This window comes from Melopsittacus undulatus, chromosome 1 (genome assembly GCF_012275295.1).
Source record: "Melopsittacus undulatus isolate bMelUnd1 chromosome 1, bMelUnd1.mat.Z, whole genome shotgun sequence".
In the NCBI taxonomy this organism is placed as follows: domain Eukaryota; kingdom Metazoa; phylum Chordata; class Aves; order Psittaciformes; family Psittaculidae; genus Melopsittacus; species Melopsittacus undulatus.
This window is the reverse complement of record NC_047527.1, coordinates 46,298,564-46,321,514: the sequence shown is the minus strand read 5'-3', so window position 1 is coordinate 46,321,514 and position 22,951 is coordinate 46,298,564. Positions and strand designations below refer to the sequence as shown.

Below are 22,951 nucleotides of genomic sequence, written 5' to 3'. Positions count from 1 at the left end.
CATTAATCTCTGCTGGGTGTCAACATTCCTTTCCTATTCCCTCCTATATCTGCAGTCATTTCATCCTTTGGATGCCAGCATATATACAGCCCTGCAAGCTTGCTTAAGGGTGAAGACATGGTGACAAAAACATTTCCCAATCTTTCAAAGGTAAAATTTTTTTCTTTTTTAAATCTAATCAAATATGCCACAGAATAAAAACAGATGCTCAAAGTCCAGGTTCCGCTACTCTACATTCTGCTGATGGTAAGGATGCCTGAACTGGACCTTTGGAAAGAACAGGGCATGCCCTGGCATAACTAAGCATCTGTTCTTTTAATAGACTTTCACAGACAAAATGTCAGTATTTCCTGTGTTAAAAATGCGCCTCGGCAAATTTAAAATAATCAACAAGTAAGCAAACAAAAATCCTGAGGATTACACAGCTTTGGTCTCCAGTGTGTTATCAGGAAAAAATGTCTTGCATAACCACACTATTTTGACATTATGCTTAAATCTTTAATGTGCACCTATTACAGGTATGTTAATCTATGGAGAAATTTTATTTTTTATTTGCAAACCAAGAACTTCATAAGAGAAGGTAAGAAACAGCGGGTAGCAAGTAATATAACAGCAAAAGGCAGCAGACCCAATACTGCCTTCCTAAGTAAATGCACTTATCTGTATATGGTCTGAATTTTGCTACAGTACATAGGTTATCCTGTAACAGCTTCCAGCAGAGGGAGACTATCTTCCTTACCAAGTAGTGCTGGAATCATGAATAACTTACAATCTCTAATTCGATTATGAAGGGACGAGACAAAGCAAATATTCTCTGCCAGAAATGCTTCCTACCATTGCTGTGAATCTACAGCTCCCATCTAATAAACATGACTGATTCTCAAACAGATTTATTTTGTGATTATATTTAACCACTTGAATAAATACTACTTCCAAGCAAATCAGAATAAAGAACTGACTGCGTCCAACATAAATTTGGGTATATATCTAAATCAAAATACAAATAAAAACAACAAAAAGAAAGGGACACAAATATAAAAGCTCAAACATAATTCAGTAGAGTTAAACAGGCATGTCTTTGCATACCTTAGTAAAGCTATAAAATAACAGACTATGAAAGAGTTATTACTAAGCTCCAGTTTTAGGTGTCCCTTAATAAACCGCCTCATGGAGAGGTGCATGACAGAAAGAATCAGATCCCTATTTTCAGGTCTGTTTGTGGAGATACATTTATAGATACTGCATTTAGTTGGTTTACCTTTTCAGAAGCTCCTGTGAAGGTCGGTTCAGGGGTTAGCTTCACTCTCATTTGCCATTCTTCCTGGGTTTCCTTGTCTTGAGCAGACACAACAAACTCTGTGGGCTCTGCTGAAAGCTGAAAGCTTCGCTCTGCGTAGACCACACCATCTTCACCTACTCTGAAATCTTCTGGCTCACTGCTTCCAAAGTGTATTTTTTTGTTTCCATCACAGCTTCGAAACCTCACTGTAAGCCAGACATAAAATGAAGAGCAAAAAAATGAAAAAGCAGCCCCCTTGAACTCAGTGTGACATAAAATGCATTAACAACAAAGATTCAAAAGCAGAGAGGCTTAACTTGTTGCTACTATAATCACACACAATTATGAGTTAAGACGTGTACTTTAGGGGTCAGTCCACGTAACACTGACATCTGTGGAGTGCTAGGCAGAGATTTTAACCCTAGTTAGCCTTCCTCCTTTCCAAAGACTCACACACAAACAGAGCAAGAAAACCACTTCCCTCCACATCCTACGCTACATTTCAGTCGGTTTGCAGTGGAATGGCTGCAGGGATTTGCACCTTAAGCCTCACGAAGATCCAGTCAAGTCAATTCATTAAAAACAAACAATAAATCTAATTACAATGTAACCATTAATCATAAACACAACTGTGCTTCCAGCAGATTCCCTGCCAATCCAGGTAAGGCAGAAACCCAAAAGTCTGTTAAGAGATTAACTTCTATGCCCAGCTCAGCCAGCTGTATCATCTCAGGTATGCCATTTACAAGCTCGGGGCCAGAGTTTCCTCATCCCTCATTTACAAGATGGAGGCAGCAGTAATTACCTCACAGAGAATATCTAAGTTAAAAACTTTATTTTATTATATTAAAAAAAATAAAGCTATTTCATGTACCACACATGTCCTTTCACCTACTTATGAGCTACCCACTTTTAATTCCTCCACTCAATTCCTTTTATCCTGCCTGTACAAGTGATTCTACAGATCATGATGTGAACTTAACAAAACAGAATTGACAACAGGTTGCAGCTTTCTTCACCCAATTGCTTTCACTACTGCTTACCTTCTGGGTTACGGCAAATAACAGTAGGTAAAAAATGAAAGTGTGCTTTTATAACCAATGATGGTTCTTTAGTGTTTCCAAAGCATTATGAAGTATTTTGATTGTATGTGCAACAGAAGTGCAAAATATCATTATGAAGGTTGTGCTGAAATTCACATAGTGAAGATAAAGATGAAATGAGGCTTTGTGCTTCACTTCAGTTACTGGACTTTATATTGTGCTAAACCATGCACAAACTATTTAGCTTCAAAACTTAAAGGTCCTTCTCAAGAAAAATCACTATTAAATGCCATGTATCATATGCTTTCCTCTGTAATGCACTGTTTCCAGGAAGGTACTAAGAAGAAGAATCATACCTTTTTTATTTGAACTTCAAGGACTGAACTGATTCTTGGGTGACACATAAAATTTGTTTCAATACTGAACCCTTTCAGTTATCCGGAATCCTCCATTTTCCCTCTCCTGACAGAATGACTGTACTTTAAAAGCATCCATCATGTACAAAAACGAGACAAGTAGAGCATTTCTCCAAATAAACAACAGAACATCAACCTTCTTCATACTGATCTTGGGGGCTGGGCAGGGATACTGCTTTTTCCAGATGGCTTGCAGAGTTTAAAGGTCTCCCTCCATGAAATGCCATGGCCACACTGGGGAGAAGAGCAACCCATGCCAGCAAAGCATTGAACCCAGGAGAATAAATCTGCCTAGGTAAAAGGCTCAAACACCACCACCAGGGCCCTTTCCTGTGGTCCTTGTAGATGTTGCCTCAGGTTTTCCTCATTAGCAGTGAGTGCTTCACTGAAATGCTAATGAATACTCAACCCTCTGCATAAGTTTTCATACATATTACTCTCTAGGCAATCCCTACTGCTCCTCAAGTTCATCTTACCTCTCCATAAAGTATAATTCACTTCCTTCCTATGGGTCTACAGACTACCAGTCTGCAAGACTGGAGGAATGTGAACAGAACCTTTGGCTTACTGTTCATGTGGGAGAAGAAAATAGAGAGGCAGAAGGTCAAGCTCCCAGATGCTGACTGTTCCACTCTTTTCAACACTAAGCCTCGAAAAGTGAGTCAGCTAACCATGACTGTATGTTGAAACACAACATCCAGCTGAGAAAACGCATGATTCTAAGCCGGGGATATAAAACTACTAGTTAAGAACAGCTACCAGTACCCACAATCATTAACACAGTCCTAATGCTCTAATTCTGTTTAGCCAAACTTCCGAGCAGGATATTTGGTATTGTTTAGCACAAAAATAAAGAGGTGTCAAGAAGAGTTTACTCAAAAGTCACTACATCTACTAATTTAAGAACTTAATCACTGGACTACCAAACAGCACTGCTTGTACTCGGGTTCAGAGGCACAGACCACCCATACCCCAGGCATGGAGAAAGTAGAGCCTTGTCCAAGCATCATCTCTGTTCACGAACAAAACTCTCAGTTAGAAAGAGCTCCCATTAAGAAACTAAGGAAAAAAAACAGCCAGCAATAATAACCCATAGCTCTGTACCTCTGCTGACCTCTCAGCTACAGCTACTCTCAAAAAGCTCTTCAAAGGGTGCCTTGACCAAAAGGCCTTCACCTCTGGTCACCTTCACCTCTGGCTCTTCTCAGACTTACTTCTGAAAAGTAGGGAGTGGGAAAGAGGATGAATATTAATCTAAACTTTGATCATTACTGTTTTTTAAAAAAGATGAAATTTAGAATACAGTCATTATGGTCCAAAAGACTAACATATCACAACAGTATTTTACAAAAAAGTATTTTGAGCACAGTACCATAATATATTCATTTTTGGTATATTCAAAATTCATAAAGAAGATTATTTCCTTCCCCATCTACTTACATTTAAAACCCAGTAGGAAAAAAAACCCAAACCCCACAATAACAAGAAAAAACACCCTGCTAGCCACTTCATTGATATTCTTCCTCCAGGCAACTGTATATTATGAAATTCAATGAAAATCCCTTTCCTTTGACAGTATCCTGGTAAAAATGTAGAAAATTGTCAATACTTGGTGAGAATTATTCTCCCTTTGCAAGGAGCACACATTAACAAATTACACTCAACTATAACCATCTATAATTAAATTCCCTTGACAGAGAACAGGTTGTGCAATAGCTACTCTCTCCCCCCCCAACTGCATAGTTATCAGTCTTGTAAATTGGATTTAGATCACTTCCCTTCATTTTTCAGTGTTCAACTGGTATGAACAAAGAGTGATTTCTGACTGTAAGGTTTTAGGTAAAGATTTTGGTGAAAATGCTACAGGACTTCCCCTCCCGGAGAATAATGACTGTTGGTGGCAACCATGCTCTTTCTAACAACCACAGGAAAGGGAGGTCTGCTTTCCAAAAGTCACTTTGTTGACAAATCAATCATATTGATTCTTTTCATTTAAAAAAAGGTTAACTAGATACACTATGCAGCATCTTAGTCACTTTACAGGGTAGAAAGAGTAATCAAATATCTGATTTTACTGCTTTTTAAGAACACTCTCCACATAAATGATCCGTGTATCGCATAATCTGTAAAAACAACTCATGGATTTTTAAATATTTGTTTTTTGAGCATCTGAATAGTATCTGATTTTTAAAAGTATATTATTTGAAAGCACTAGGAAGTATTTAATCATAATCTGAAATATAACTGGTTTTAAAGAGAATCTGTAGTCATATCAAAACTGTAATATGCAGCATGGGAGTAAATACAATTAGTTCACGTGCTCAAAATAAGGCAGTGTACAAGGATTTACAAAAACAGGGTCTTTAAATCAAAGAAAAATCGTATTTAGTATTAGTATAAGATTATTATTAAACATTAGGCACTACGGCAAAGGACCATTTGTATCCTAATTTGTAAGTCTTTTCTTGTCCTAAAAACAAGTATAATCTATTAAAAAAAGAATAAAATAGGACCTCTGTGACAACATTCTAAAACAAAAATCCACAGCTCTCTGTTATTAAAGCAAGCTTCCAAGCTAACACTCTTGCATGGAAGTAATTATAGTGTATGCATACATGTTTAGTGTACAAAACATTAAGAACTAAACATGCAAATTCATTTAAAGTGCACTGGAGGGCTACACCACTCATGCTCAGGTTCAACAAGATGAATGATTCATGGTATCTATAAAATACAAGTCTAACCATGTACCTTCCTAGTAATCTTGTTACCTAGAACCATTTCTCAGACAGTAAAGACCCTTTTTCAGCTACTCATGTTGGGTTTTACCCTTTGACAACCTGCTTCTACTCTTTTAGTCTTCGGCAAATAACACTGGAATTACTTGACTCAAGGACTGAGCACAGAATCATACAGTCATGGAATGGGTTGGAAAGGACGTCATCTCGTGCCAACATCCCTGCCATGGGCAGGGACACATTCCATTAGACCAGGCTGTTCAAAGCCCCAACCAACCTGGCCTTGAACACTTCCAAGGATATGGCATCCACAGTGATATAATGATATATTATCATTTTTAATGAACATATTCAGGTATAATATAGAATATTAATACAGGATTTTCATTACTTGCTTTGATCCTGAGATAGTTGCATTGAGTTTGCCATCTGGATATCTACATTCTGTAAATATTCATTTCTAGATAACATCTACATGCATACAAAAAGAAAAGTGTATTTCCTTCTTTATAGTTGCTGGAATGGTGTTACACTTTTTGAATGCTATTCTCAATGCCTAAGCATCAACCTCAAGATGAAGACTCACTTAGAGTACATTATGGAAATTGCAGCAAATTCCAACAATGTATGCACGCCAGCAATACAGTTAAGAAGGTGTATCATAAAACGGAAAACCCAGGTATATTTAATCTACTCAGGATCACTCTGCAGCAGATAAAATAAATAGAATAAGAAAGTAGCTTACACACAGCTACCCGCCAGGTACCACTTTTACCTTTGACAGAATGAGAAATTATATGGAAACATTCTACTTGAACTGTCTAGCTATCTGCATACTTAATATCTCAACACTAGCTTCTCCAAGAACACTCTGTATTTAACAAGTCTCCCTACTTTTCAGAGAGAGAAACTGGAGAAAACCACACTAAAATACACTTTTAAAAATAACTACTTTATAAATTAGTTATTTATTCAGACTGGATACTTCTCTATCTGTAAGGTGATCTCTCAGGCCTACTAACAGAGTGCACATGCTCATATTTCAGTTCATGGTTTGCTGGAGTGGGCTGCGTAATGCCCGTGAGACATCCTTTACTACAGTTGCAGATGACCTTCAAGAGAAGTGGGGTTTTGACATTATGGTGGACTGTAACAATCACAAAACTAGTCTACATTCTAACTTGCCTCTTCCACCACCAGCAGCACTTGTAAAATGGGTCTGATTTTAGAGCTTCCTGAGACCTGCTTCAAACATTATTTAATTTTTGATTTTTTGATACATGGGGGGTCTGGAGCCAGGAAAATGTCTTGCTCTCACCCGCAAGCTGAGAAAATTAGCTATAGAAATTTGCCAATGGAAAATAAATACGCAATATTATCAGGTTATTTTAGAAAAAAGTTAGTTTCCTATCTGTATTATAATTCAGTTTGTCACAGTACCCTTCAGAGATACTTTAATACACCAGTGTTGTTTCTAATAGGTTTTAGTCTTTTTTGTAATCCCCTTTCCTCCTTTTCTATCTATGCACTGTAGTTTATCCTGTACTCCAAACCACCCAGAAAAAACTCAAAGCACTCCTCATTTTGAGCCTTTCTGGAGCAACCAACCTGCAACACTTCAAAAGAAAGCCTGGCTGTCAAAAGGCAGCTGCTTACCACTTTCCAAGGCAAGCCTGCTAATTCAGTAATTGCTTTTGAAAAACTGCCTTTGTGCTGAGCTCTGCATCCTGCCACCCCAGCCCACGCACAGTAGAAGGCTACTTCAGCAGGTCACACAAAACCAACTGGAGTTTTGCCACTTACTAAGGGCCAAATATCATGCCATTTTCACTTGACTTCACAAGCTTTACAGCCTGGTGCCAAGAGAAAGCCAGGCTATGAAGCCAACAAGATGGGAAAAAAAGTGTCACATCAAAATGTTTCAACTGACATAAAACTGGGGATACATTCAAGCTATTTATCAACTTCAGGTGCTTCATGATCTGACTCCTAACAGCTTAACTTTCATTATTTCCATACTGTATGGAAATTATTAAGTATTGTTTAATCATTTGTCTATTCAGTTAGAAGAACAATCATTAAAAGGAAAAGTGATCTCCAAGACTTACTGTTTAATTCATCCTGTACACTTATTTCATTAACTGAAAGCAGTGCCAGAGTGATCAGCAGGCATTAGGTAAAACCTCGTACTAATATAAGACTTCACTCTGTGGAATTATGATGCTGCTAAGCCAACAGTCTCCTGCAGAAAAGCTACAAAGTTGTGTGAGAAGTTATATGACACACTGGTAGAAATAATTTGTGTTAGTTACTGCAACTAATGCTCATTAAGTGCAGTGCTTCCTGCCCCAGTCCCCAGCCTGCTAGTTCTAGATAGACAAATATGCACGTTTCCTAAGATAACATACTTTTAAGGCAATCTGGCAGCCTACACAACAGAAGAACAGTGGACATGTGCCTCCTTCTGCTTACTTTTGCAGCATATATTCTTAATTTGTACAACTGCATTTTGATTTTTTTCCCCAAAGTATTTTGTTGCAGGGTGTAACTGAGAAACATTAACACCCAGCGCATACTCTGTCCTACATCAGAGGACCATCTCCTCATAAACCCTACTAGCTCAGACACTAAAATGTACTTCTAAAGTATTTTCTTTCACAGGTAACTATCACCAGACTGTCCAATTCCCGCATTCACAGTGAAAGACTCACACAGCTCTTTAATAAAATGCCAATCTAGTTCCCAGTTCCCATAATCCTCTTTGTTTACAGAACAAAGTCGTAACAGGCATGCCAGAATGAAAATGGGGATAATGTTCTTTCTATTCGACAGAAATGCCTCTGCAGCTTTTCAGAAGGGGAATACCAGCCATCAGCAAAACACAGGACTGGTATCTCAAATAGACTCCAAATTATATCTGATTCACTGACCCTTTTCAGTCCTTGCCTCTACCACTCACTGACACAAAGATCTTCTGCGCTTTGACACCCCTTTTGTCTTTATTTTAGAAAAAAATAAAATGCAGAAAAAGAGAATAAGCATCTTCAGGCAGGGGAAGTACTTCTATTTCGACAACTGCTTTTGTTTTAAAATACAAAAGGTTTCTTTCCGGATTCCTCCACTCTGTATTGTTTAAGGCTGTTTCACTATAGATGAGCCTATGGGCCCCTGCAGAGTTCTGCACCAGCTTTTTTTGTGAATCATGCTAGCAGAAAGAAAACTCAGTAATAAATGTCATTTCTGTACTCTGGAGTATGCAATGCGCCTTTAATACTTTCCCAAGTATACCATTCTACACAGTAATAAAAAGAAGGATTAATCACTAATCTCTTATACCCATAATGCATCAACTGACTACACCTGCTAAAATCCAATTTGGTAATTAAAAATATATCTACTGAACAGTCAAACCCGGAGACTAAAGGGAAAGTACTTTCTCTGCAGACAGGTAGCAGAAAACACATTTTCGAAATTCAGGCACTTTACACAAACCTATTTTTACCTCTATTCATTTTTATGTGACCTTAAGCAGTGTAAGAAACAAATACCTACAATTATAGCACAGCAATTAAAGGGCAGTTTTATTGCTACAGTAATGACTTAAATACCTAGTAAAAACTGGATAAGCAGCTTTGCCTTTTAGTCTATCTTTAGAAAACAAAAAAAAGGAAAAAAGTTAGCTTTTTCTATTTTTCTTCCTTTTTTTTTCCTCCCTTGTTAGCAATAAGGAGACTGAGAATAGATGCTTTTATATTGTCTCTTGGCTAACTATTCTTGGCTCAAAGTCCTTCTAGGCTTCAGGTTTCACATTTTTTTCTAGCTCTTCTTTCTTTCTTCTCTATACCTCCTCCTCCCTCTCTATCCAGGTGTTCTGTTTTCTTGATTTTTAAAACAAATTACTTTATTCCCCAATACTCCCATTTTTTTCTACCCTCTCTTTCAACTGTGCTTCTGATAGAAATGCAAAGGCGCAAAAACCTTACTAATTTCAGGCTCACAACCCTGTCTGCAGCTCAGACTATGAGTACATCTAGGCAGAAAGAGCCTGTCACTGGAGGGCTGTCTTAATTAAAAAATAAACTAATTAACTAAATAAAAATGCAGGCTTCTGGAGTTTCTGTAAAGAGCCAGGACTTGCTGAATATCAAACTGGTGCATACTTTCAAATGAGCTGATGGTCTATTTCACCAATACAACCAGTCAGCAGGTTTCCACAGCAGCTTAAGCCCCACCACAAAGAGGGGTTTAGAAACAACAACAGAACATAGGGAGAAGCATACATGTATCACTTATATGCTGTATGGCATTTCTTACAATGAAAATAAATACAATAAAATTATATTAAATATTTTTCTTACTAAATTATAGAATTGCTCAGGCAGATGCGAATGTTGTATTTATATTCCATTGCCACGAAGAGCAATTCCCAGCTCCAACAAAATGGCAGCGATCCTGCCAAGACTCCTGCTTCCCATTTCAAAAAACAGCATCTTAAAGTGGGACCATTTACTGTTCTGTGTTCTGCTGCGTAAACCAGGACAATACCCATCTCTTGGGAATACATTTTGCAGTCCCGCCAACGTGGCTATAGATACAGCAACGGGACAGTGAATAGTTTTCCCTGAAGTTGCCCTTCAGCTTCACAAACCAGTGCACATTTGAGTGTGATGACCTTCTATGATTACCAGCGTTGCTTTTTCTATCTCCTTCCTTCCTCAGTTTGGTTTGTCCAACAAAAGTGGCTTTTGCCACTCTCCCACCAGCCATTGTGGGCACACTATGGACTAGTTTTCCAAAGCTGCAATTATTTTTAATTATTTCCACTCAAGGAACTGTGGCAGCTCTCCATGACACTTCTTTCCTAAAAGATAAATTCTGTTATCTCCAGGGAGAACCTGGGGAACTTTCCAGGCAGCAGAGCTGGACATGGACACAGCTGCACCAGCATTCCTCCAGCAAAAGGTAGGCACAGCCTATCTCAAAGCAGAACCACCCTATAATATAAGGCTGTTCATTGCCTTAGCACATGGATAATGGTGGAAAAATATCCTATTTGCTTGAACGGTGTGCTTTTTTATCAAAAAAGGGTAAGAATTCTACCAGTTGACGAACAGGGTGGAAGAGCAGCAGAGGCAGCCTAGCAGCATGTACACTGATGTGTTAGTATAATCCCTGGTATTTATGATTTTTATTGCTATCACTGGAACATGAACAGTCAGTAGGCCTCAGGCAGAAAAGTAGCTGGCATGGCAGCTTAATGTTATGTCAGACCTTAGGTTATTATTATTAAACACAAATATCTCACCATAAAAATCAAAAAAGCACTTGGGGACTGGCACAGGCTAGTACAGTGTATTTCACAGCCAGATCACACAAAGTAGGGGTCTCAATTAGTTAGGGCAATATGTCTAGTCATTATAAGAGAGTACACCTGTGTGTGAAAAAGTAACTTCTAAATGCATATTTTCTACCTGCATGTATCACTTTCATAATTTAAAATTTAAAAGTTGAAGTGCTAAATAATTTATTAATTATTTAAGAGGGAGAATGTCCTGGGTTCAGCAGTAGCAGTCATTTTTCTCCTTCTTAGTAGCTGGTGCAGTGCTGTGGTTTTGACTTTCAGCCTGGGAACAGAGCTGATAAGACCGATGTTTTTAGTTGTTGCTCAAATGTTTAGTCTGACCAAGGACTTTGTGAGCCTCATGCTCTGACAGGGAGGAGGGGAAGCTGGGAGGAAACAGAGACAGGACACCTGACCCAAAGTAACAAAGAGGTATTCCATACCACAGCACATCATGCTCAGGATGTAACTGGGAGCTACCCAGAAGAGCTAGTTCACTGCTGGGTCGGGCTAGGTATTGGTCGGCGTGTGGTATTGTATTCTCTTCCCTTGTTATTTCCTTTATTGTTATTATTGGTGGCAGCAGAAGTGGTTTATGTTATACCTTAGTTATTAAACTGTTCTTATCTCAACCCGTGGGAGTTACATTCTTTCAATTCTCCTTCCCATCCCTCCGGGAGCAGGGGGGAAGAAACAGACAGGGGGAGCAGACAGTGTGGTTCTGATTTACAGCTTGGGCTTAAACTACAACAGGGAAGTACCAACAGAACTGGCAGGAAAATGCCTAATCTCACACATCTGAAGTACCTCTATCACCTGGGCTGTTCATTTAGTAGCTTGTTATAGCATCTCTTCAAACACACCTCACATTGACCCTAGATGAAATAACTGTGTGTAGATACCTTAAAAACAAAGGGCTACTAATATAAGCCATCCTGTTTAAATGAATTAGAAATATGTAGGGAATCATTTGATACTGTTGACCACGAAAGTTCATCATAGTGAAACCTTGTATTAAGTCTTATATATAGCAAAGAATGATCAGTATGTATTTTAAATATTTTTCCGCTTGAGCTATGTAAGTACAGTGATCAGAAAAAAAAAAATCCAGTGTTTTTTTGTGACCAGCACTTAGTAAATACTAACAGATTACAATATTTAATTACTTTTATCTTCTTGTTTGATTATCTAAACCATATTCCTGACGGGATGAAAACCATCCATCGTTGCATTGCTACCAAATCTCAACAGCACAAAAGGTATCAAAAGAGGAAAGGTCTGACCTATTGAGTCAGGACTTCAGACTTGAGTCTTGTCAAATTGCTAGTTTATTTTGTGTAAGGTCTACCTGGTAAGCTAGAGAAACACTATCTGCAAGCAGAAACAGTATCCTTGTTTCATGTCTGACTGCACTATATGCTGCAAACTCTTTAAAATTACCAACATGAGGTCACTTGTGTACAGCTAACACAGGTTAAGTCAAAATTCAAGCAACACTACTTTCCAGCAAGAACATTTACCATATCTTGTCTAGGGATTACAAAATTAAGAGGCTCAAATAATCCACTTAAATTGACAGTAACAAAATTGACAGGAATAAAAAAAGGTGTTATGTTAGGAAAAAACACTGATAGCAACTGTTTTCTTTACAAAACGCAGAGAAGCGTGACAGCAGCACAACATGGTACCTGGATTTATATAGCAAAGAAATAAAACCACCACAACCCTTGGATATAATATGCAGAAAAATGAGAAGGATACCTAACAGACTTCATTCAAGAGCCAACTTTCAGTATAGCCCCTGCAAAATTAAGACATACTTTAGGATCTTATGCCAAGATAATGTTGTGCAAATTTATGCAATTTATTCCAGGTGGGAATAGACAGACACAGACCTGACTAAACACACTCTCATTTAACAACTGCAACTCAGTCCAGCCACAGAAGAGCAGAAAAGGAAAAGAACAGGTCTTCTGACGTATTTCAAAATACACTTCCTATGATAAATGCAGCACTTTTCTTTTTTTTTTTTTGGTGTCTAGACTTTCCTGTGGGCCTTGTGAGTGCAAAACATAAGGCACTTGACATTCAAATTGTGTTAGATTGGAATAATGCCTGAAAATGGCAGGGGTTTGACTGATTGAACTAGAACTGAAGATTCTACTTTCAGCAAAGCCTAAGGATGGGAGCAGGATATTACCTTTCTGAACCCTTTTGTTGGGTTGAACAGTTACATGAGCTTTGAGACAAAAGATTACAGTTATAAATATCACAATGAAAAACCCATATGTGACAATGACTCCTAAAGGGAATCATTAGGACTCATTTCTGGATGTGGCAATTAACCTATTACTGTCTGAGTTAAACCTATTTTGCTGAGAAGCAGTGAGGTATTGTACTCTATGCAGTCTTGATTTCTCCATTATTAGTCATGACACTCTAAGTTTCTTAATAAAGATTACACAGCATCCCCCTCCAAAGGTCCAGACTGCAAACTGTCTGGGAATTATCCCTACAGCAATCAGTATAATGGAACTGATCCCTGAGTGAGAGGGAACATGGAAATAGTAGTAACTTCTAACATTTGCATGAATCAAACATGGTCCAGCCACCACAGATAATGGGAACATTCGGTGGTAACTTGCAGAATCAATGCATCACAAAAAATGAAACAAAATTTGTCTTTAGAAACCTAAGAAGTCTCTTACTCCAACAGGAAGGCATTCCTCCTTTGCTTACCAGAATACTAAATACTTGTTTCCATAAGGAATTTGAGTGGAAAAGCCCCATTGTAATAAACATTACAACATTTCAATGGCTATTTCAGCTGTCATTTGTATTCCCCTCAATTTTCCTCAGATGTTTGAATTCCTTAAAAAGTCACCTGCGGCATTCACTCATGAGAACAAACACCTATCTTCACTTCCTCCCCCCCAAAACAATGCCAGTTTGCAAAGGGAATAAATAAAGCCATACTACACTATATACTTCAGAAAATACTATCTAGTGTGTCCTACAGTAGTGACTGCTGATGCAGAGATGTTTTTTCTGTAGGATAAGCATTATCATGAACATACTGTACAAAGATCATAGAAATGCTGTCCTGTGATAGCTAATATAATGAGGTTCATGATCTATTTAAATTATTATGAAAGTTACTCATGGCAAAATTTTTTCCTTTCCTGGTGCATGATGTGCAGTTCCTCTTCAATAAATCTCAAACACTTACTATAACCAAGACATGTTTTCATACGCACATTGAAAATGCTTTTGGTCCATAAATGCAATAGTTTCACCTATTGAGAGAAGACGAAGTTATTCAGTGAGACAACATACTGAATTTCTGTTGAAACAAAACTGTAAAGCGTGAAATAGCAACCTGTCATCAGATGTTGGGAGTCTGATGTTCAGCAGCAGCAGCTAAAACCACTCTCTCCTCCTACCTATGTCTGAGGGAATTGACAGCCATCTGCACGCAGGTTTGGCCAGCCTACATCCTGCATTGCAACCTCTGCAAAACTCTTTAGGATCTGTTTCACTAGGGTTTAGGGCTGTGTTCCAGGAAGTAAAAACCCAAAGTAAAAAACCACACTCCCAAAAATCACAAGCATGAAAACAAACCAAGCCAAACCACCCCAACACAAAAAAACCCTCAACACAAAATTCCTCCTCACATATGCACACTCTGAAAATCAAAACAAAATAAAATCAAGGCTCAAGGGTGTCTGCAAGCATTCTTCACTAGAATCTATCTTCTATTAAAATGTGCACACTGCAGTTGAAGAATGGACCCCTACCCACATCACCCTATCTCACTTCATATTAAAGGTGAGGAGAGCTCATTTGCCCTCAGGACAAGGCTCCAAATGAATACATCCTGACAGCCTGCAAACACAGGCTGGGGAGATGTCTAAAAGGCACTATCCAGCACATGCGGCATCATGTGTCTTTCAAGCTTTGGACAGGTTGCTCACGGAGACAGTACTGCAGACCTTCCTGCCCACTGGAGAGAGTCCACATGGTTGGTGCATAACATTTTGATGAGGTAATTAGACAGGTTATCAAGCAATATGATCAATTTTATCAGCCTTTTCAGCCGAGCTCCCTGAGTCCGGAACAACTCTTAATAAGTTGGGCAATGGTTGCGGTAAATGAGTGATGCATTATTTTGATCTGTCTCTCAGGGCTCAGACTGAGGTATCTAAAGCTCACCTTCCCATGAGAAAGGGTTTTCTGCAAACTAAATGTGGCCTCTCCCAACAACAAGAGGAAGCAGCAAGTGAAATGGAACAGATCGGACCTTAAACTAAACATCTGAGCTACATTTTAAAATACTGGCACCGAGGCATTATAACTTTGCTTTGATATGCTGCCAAGGCAAAGCAAAAAGCCACTGAAAATTGAACTCCATTTAGAAGTCACCACCCCTTTTTCAATAATCCTTGCAATACTGTGTACATAACTTAAGGATGTCACAAAAGACAACACACTATGATGTCATACAATAATAATATTCATGCGAAGGTCTTAACGATTCAATACTTAGTAGCATTGTAAATCAGAAAAATTACATTAACTGATGCCACAAGTGAGTTACATGCAGTAACTTGGGTATGAAGAAAGGCATTAGGGTAAAATTAACACGACTTTTGGCTCAGAAGCACGTAACATAGATGCTGTTCTTCATTAGAAGCTAACATTTTGATAAAGTTCACTACAGTGCTTTTTTCTGTACAAATGCAGAGATGTCACTTTTAATGTGCAACTGCTGGCATTTTGCCCATTATAGACATAACACAGATTTTTAGAAAACTGGTAACACCAACCCACATGGTTTTTCCTTAACTCCTTTGTTGCTGGATGTCTCCAACTCCACAATCCAACTTTTTTTTTGAGGACCATGGAAACAGAATACCTTGAGACATCTGATATTTTAGTCACGCAACAGTGATTTATCTGTAGTACTCAAAAAGCCCTCAGGATAAAAATCAGTAACTGCATTCAATCTATTTACAAATCACATTCAACTGTTCATGTTCAGCTGCATAGCTTTCTTTTTATTTTAGCTTACTTTCAGACCAGCTACATTTCTTTTGCCATGTATTGCAGCGTTTACTTGTTTTAGTATTAATTAATTTCCTGTTCCTTAACACACCTGTCTCCACCATGTCTTTTCTTAACTTGCTTTCTACATAACACACAATGCAATTCTCTGCCTTCACATTTTTCAACTAGATGTCTCCAAGAGGCTTTTGCCATAAAATGTGTCCATGTTGTTTGCGGCAATACTACTGATACATATCTCCTTGTCTCTTAGGTGCCAGCGAGATCTCTTCTATCATTCTCCCAAACAGGAAAGATACAGAGAGAATGAAACAGTCTTAGCTCCAAAGGCTGTAAACAAAATTGTCTTCCCAAAACCTTGATGCAAGGTGGCAAAGACAAACTGCAATGCCTTAGAAAACAGATCTCCTTCTCTTGGGACAGCTTACCTCACAGTGTATTTCAGGATCTACCAATATGGGACACTTAACTTCTTCCCACTGTTCTGTCAAATGCATTCTCCCCATCACAACCCAAGATGCTCTAATTTAGTAATGGAGGAAGAATGGCCGTAACTCATGCTGTCTTTTACAGGAGATTCAGAAACCATTCTTACAGCCACTCTAACAAAGAGGCAAGACTCGCAAAGCATTGCCCTGAAAACCTGTCACCATTTAAACTTTGTACAAAAATATCTGCCTTCCTATTTAAATAAATAAATAAATAAATAACTGAGTATGATTCATGTAAATGTTTCCTCTCTTTCCAAACTGGACCACTCTCTCTTTGTATTCTCATCAGGTCAAAAGCATAACTGAGCCTGTGTGATGCTCATTGACCTGAAGGCAAAACTGAACGCTTCAGAACAAAAAAGCTGTATGATTTCTCCAGATGAAAATCGAAAGTATCCATCTTTCCCTAAATATCTTTTCAGTCAGGTAACAGATTTTATTTTCAAACTACTACTAATATTTCAAACTTTCCTTGGTTGTGGTCATCAGCTGCAGGAGAGTGAGACATGGCGTGTTTTAATTAACGTAATAAAGAAGGCATTGTTCTTTACTTTTTTCATCCAAGCCTGAAAAATACAAGACCTAGTCAACACTTTGAATTAGACTGGCTCTTCAAAGTAAACACCCTTTTGATACTATTTAATGCCACACTGTAAAATACTGCTGCTTTCCAAAATGACGTTTATTAAGTTTATAAAAGGTATATTTACGTTTCCTGACTTAATACTATATTTACTGGACCAATAGACAAGTCTGCATTTCTCATCTGCTTATAAACACTGTGCACACATAGTAATGATCTGACTATTTCCTTTCCCTACTATGGATGATAAATTCACAGAAAAACAAAACCCAACCTTCTTGGGGCTTTCAGATGCATCTGCCATAGAACACAGGATGACAGAATAGTCTGGGCTGGAATGGACCTTGAAGATCATTTACTTCCAACCCTTCTGGCATGGGCAGTGATACCTTCCACTAAACCAAGATCTAAGGTAAATAAAAAATGTCCAGGAGGACAGGAATGAGGCATAATGCCTATCCCTGCCTGTATTAATACCGCTTTACTGGATCATCCTGAAGAATGTCCCTCCTTCGTCAAACCGCTTTCCTGCAGAAGCAGAAGGGAGGTTGAAAGATGATAGGTGAGGAGAATCCACTGCTACTGCTGCCAGGGCTGAGCTGGGCAGTGCCACACAGCACAGGGCAAGCACCTCACCACAAAGCAGTTTCTACTCCTCTTAATTGCTCCAGATCTCTGCCTTTCCAGACAAGAGATGCCACCTCAGCCTCTCCTCAGACAAGGAATTTATGCTCAGACTCACACACACATGGCTCGAGAACACAACATCAAACGACAGAGAACTGCTATAGCGCTGAGTTTTACAGCGATACTGCTGCAGGGGCAGCTCTGCCATACAGGCAGGACAAGGGGTCACACAGGTCAGCAAAGTATCAAGGGCAGCAAATTGTTTAGTGACTATTTTGTTTATTGTGTGAGTGGCTTGACTAGGAGGGGTGGTAATTCTTTCCAGCTTGCCTTGGGCAGTGAAAGCTATAAAAGCATTTGTACTTGACTGGTGTCTAGGGAAATCAGGCTGAGTCCTAGGTCTGTTCCTTTATCAGGTTTGCCAAGTCATATGCTATGTGTGGCACGCTTTTATATTTCTTTTTTCTTTCTCTCTCCCCCCACGATTATTTCACATGTCCAGAAAGAGTATCAGACATGCCAGTCCAAGAGTAAACAAAAAGCAGGCAAACAAGTGCCTCCAACACTCAGTATTTAGCAAGCTGCTTTTGCAAAGGTTTATAATTTGAGCAAGAATTTGCCCTCATCTTTATGGGAAAACACAATGCCATGCAGATTCCTCATGAGGAAAATCTCTCCCAGGCTAAAGATTTGCATGGTAAGTTGAAGGAAGCAATAAATGGCTGCAAAACAGTTTTATTTACAGCTTGGCAGAAGCTCAGTGACAGTGCCCACTAGCAGCCATACTAATGATAAAAACAGAAATATGGATTTTTAAAGCTTATTTATGGGCCATTATGTAGTTTATGCTGCACCGCTGTCACACGTTGAATGAGAAATTACAACACAGCTAGTGACAACAGGGAATTTCAGTAATAACCTTGAACAATCTTTTTTATCTTTCCCCCAGCTCTGATCTAGGAGAAAGTGCAATTTTTGTCAAAACTCCTAAAACTTAAGTAAACCGTAAAATATTACATTCTCTGAAGAACAAGAAGGTGACTTTGGCTAATACTGATCCATTTACAGAAAGGAACAATCCACCTTGCAAAATGAAAATTTTCATTTAACATGAAACACTGAAATTATTAAAAATTATAAATTGTGATTATTAAATGCAACTCAGAGTGCTCTTTTATGTTATTTTGTTAGCACACAATAAATTAAAACTATAGTTTCAAGGTCTTAATAATTATGTAACTCAATGCCCACATCAGCCAATTTTCTAAAACCACTACATACACATGGAACAAATGACTCATGGTGCAACTGAACAACTAAAGGAGGGCTTCCACAACATTAGGGTGAATTTAAGCAAGACCTGAAAAGCCTGAATCAAGCAGCCACAGCCTGTTAATGTTGTAAGTTAAACTGTCAAATCAGATCAACCTTAAGTTCTTACGAGCCTATAGGAAACTTACTTAAAAAAATTAAATAAGAATCATCACCACCACTTCTAGGCATTACTGCATTATTTACTGCATTGCACTCTTGATATTGTTGGATGGTGTCTACTGGAAATTTGAAACCATATGGTTTTTAAAAAAGAAAAAAAATTACAAATATTGAAGTAATCTTGATCTTGTTTATACGTGCTTTAAATGAAGCAAGAGAAGTAAAAATTAAAAGATTGCTATAGAAAAGAGATATGCATGAGGTTTTGCTTGTGATTTCATTTGAAAGTTAAACAAAAATCCTTCCTGGAAAGGCATCTCAAATTGATACTTAAATAAATAAAACATCAACAACCAAACAGCAGCTTTCCCAAGTAAAGTCACTGTGTCTGCAAAGAAAGTGCTAAAGGGAAACAAGTAGATACCTAAACCTCTCGATAGTACACACTGGTATTGATTTGAGAGTTTGGTATGCAGGAGAACTGCAAGACTGGATCCTAGGGAAATGAAAGGAAGCAATGACGCATTCTGATGCCTGGAATCTTTCCAATGAACAGAGGATTTGCTCCTGTGGCTTTTCCTAAAATTTCTCATGGCTAACAGTAAAGGAGGGGGGATCAAGGCTGACAAAGCATGAAGCATGTCCCAGTTTCCCCCCTCCTTGGTAGTATATCCCCCTGCCCTTCTATTACAGTGCTCTGCAGGGACCCTGGTAAAAAAACAGAGGAAATGTTTCTGTATTCCCTTAGCACTGTCTATTCAGAACTGGTCTCAACAACTGCACATAGGCAAAGGGGAAATGCTTCTACCACGTTAGTTATGGCCTTGGTCAATATACATCAGGGGTTGCTCTCATTCATTCTACTGCAGGCTACAGCTCCACTAACAATGCCTTATTCCCAGTCCTTTCTCTTGTCTACAGGCAAGTCCGTACTTATTCTTTCAACTATACTAACACAATGCTTGCAGAAATCAATTTTATCTTTAAGATACTGAATTCTGACATACAAATGGATTAATAGATGACAAGAAACACTAAACGCATGTAAGCATATCCAGGATCTGAGATGGATTTGCAGGCATATATAACACAATCAGAATTGACAAAAGATCCTTAATAAAGATTTCCCAACATTTCTAAGTGTTATCTATCTAGATGTTTATCTATATATTTTTACAGTACATTGAAGTAGCTAGTAGAATAAAACTGTAGTCACTTAGATGAATTTGCTGTGAGAGGAATTTATTTACTTTTTGGGTGTCAGCATGTGGGTCTCAGCCACTTTTGAAAGTGACAGTAGGAAAACCATTTTCATTACTCCTCCAGATGCCTAAGCTAACTACTTTGACAAGGCCCACTGCAGGGATGGAGTGGTGTTCTTGACTGTCACAGGTACAAAACACAAATAATTACATTGACTACTCTTCACTTTCGCCTAAAGAAACCAGAGTCTTTGACCCAGCTTCCCCTAGACAACCCTAACAAAACAGAACAACTGTAATTCCCAAAGCCCCTGACCTCATGGGAGACAACATATGCTGCCCTCAAAACCATATTTCATCATCAGTTTTCTTCTGGGCAAGTGGCAGAGAAGTTTGCTACACAGAAGGGGACATAGAGGCCACAGTTCTGGGGCAGATAAGCACTGGAAAAAGACTATGATGCTGCTGCTCAGAGAACATATACGATGAATAATTCCCCCCACCTTCCCCTATACTCTCCCCCCAGATTCTGAAGATCTGTAAATCTGCGAACAGACAACTACACAGATATCCTAAACCAGGAAGTATTCTGACTATTTGAACCTATATTTGAAACCTGCAATAATTCAAAAAGGCAGCACACATGGGCAACAAAGAGCACGCAGAACACAAAATTCAGTACATCTCTATTCAGTGGCAGGAAGGCATCTATTATCAGATGCAGAATGGGCCTGAAATGCAAAGAAAGCCAGCATTGTTGCATGTGTTACTAGGAACATCCTAACTGCTTGCTACAAGTATTCAAAGAAATCTGAGCTGGGACAACTCCAAAACAGTACCTTTAAAACTGATAAACCAAAGCTTAATTCTTGTAATAAAACTGAAACCAAAGCAAGCACATAGAGTACATAAGGTACTACCCAGAAAACTCTCAGATAAAAAAACAAACAGCTAGAGGCTGGCCTTCACAGCCCATCTCGGCAAGCTCACTATAGAGAAGCAGTGAAAGATGCAGTCAGCCTTTTAGACATGGTTGTCTTGGAGACACCAGAACACACTCTATTGATGACAAAGGAAACAAAAAGCTGGATGCACTTTCTAAGGCTTTTAGTATGCTCTCTTTCATGTGGAGTTTACGGAGGAGGGCCTCCCTGGGTTGGGTATGCAGAGAATGCTGGCAGCAGGACCAGTGCATTGAGGTAGAAAGCTGCACTTGCTTTGCACAGCATTTCATAAAGCCCCAGAACACTCTTTATCCTCAGGAACGCGTGACATAGCACCTCCTGCAAACGAAACTCATGTTTACTCACTCTAAAGGTTTAACTCTGCACAAGTGTTAAACCCTTTCTTCTGAGGATCCTGAAGAGAAATAGAGGGCAGTTTGTGCAAGGAGCTGTTCTGGGCACTCCCTATATTTATCAAAGGGATCTTCTGCTAGACTCATTTCAAACTATAGTCACAAATCTGGCAACACAGTTTGAGGTTAACAGAGCCATAGCATTTCCAGTGACTAGAAGAGGAACAGCTAGTGGCATTTAGGCTGCAACTATGCAAACAAATAATTCTATCTCAGTGCAACTGAGATACTCACTGCAAATAATTTAAATGGAAGCTCATTTTTTTAAAGAGCTCCGACCAGCAAATCCTTCCTATTCTAATTACCAAGTAACTCTTGTAACTCAGTAATGTGTAACTTCCATACCAAATTCTGTCAGATCCTAGCTTTACAAGGAGATAGGCCAAGCATGTAATTTTGGTCCCACTTTAACCTGTTTGGAGAAGAAGGCTATTACCATGAAGCAACACTCAGTGTGAACAGACCTCTTGTACGCTACACTGTAATATGTACATTGTGTACAAGGGCCTGTTCAATTTGCAGTACTTTTCATTGATAATGTAATTCAGACCTACATCAGAGGATGCCATGACAACTACTGTAGTTACTGGATTTAGAGACACACTGTCAGATTCACCTATCAGTCCTTGACTTAAATGCTAACACTTAAGTGTTGATGGATAGTGTGACAATGCAAGCCTGAATACATACACAAGGGTTCTGGCTCCCTGTCTCCACATCTAAACCTCTTGCAGGACAGGTTACTTGCGAAGAGAGTGCAAGGTTTGTAGTTATTTCTCACAGGAAAGAAAAGATGGAAGGTCTCACTCTGCCACAGGTTTCCTGCTTGCATGAATGTTTATAAATATCCTGATTTCAGGGGCTGCTGACTTTTATATGCCCACTTTCAAATTCTGTGAGTACACCAAAACCTGTGTATGATGTATCAACATTAGTTCTGACTGACAGTAGGAGGGGGAAAGAGGAGATGAACAGGGAAAAAATGGTAATTTTACACATCGGAACCTCTTCTTTCCTGCTGCTCCTCTCTTTTGTCTGTACAGTGGACTGAAAAGGAAGAAAGTACTGAGGTTACACAAGGACAGATGTTAACTCCTTGCCTTCCCAGTCTGTTCTGACAGGTCATCAAATGGACAGGTAACAGGTACCTGACAGATACTGGAATGATCAGCACCACTACCGTCACACCCTAAAAGGCCTCTCAACATCTTTACACAAAACTACGTATCTGTAGTAGGTGATTGCTACCCTCTCAAAAGTATGACTGACGAAAACCTGGGTAAAATGATGCAAGAGACACTCAGCCTGATGTGATCAGCTGCTGCTGGTCTATTTCCAAATCAGAGCTGCCAACACAATAATGCAGCATTAACATC

At 38.8% G+C, this 22,951-nt stretch overlaps 1 protein-coding gene across 2 annotated transcripts in view; it reads right to left on the bottom strand.

Moving 5' to 3' along the window:
- CDH2 (cadherin 2) overlaps positions 1 to 22,951 on the bottom strand; it is a 117,980-nt gene that overhangs the window by 37,557 nt on the left and 57,472 nt on the right. For both annotated transcript variants that reach the window (XM_005153530.2, XM_034062702.1), the window contains exon 3: positions 1,259 to 1,485. In XM_005153530.2, coding sequence (XP_005153587.1) covers positions 1,259 to 1,485 — 227 coding nt within the window. The remainder of the gene's footprint in view (positions 1 to 1,258; positions 1,486 to 22,951) is intronic.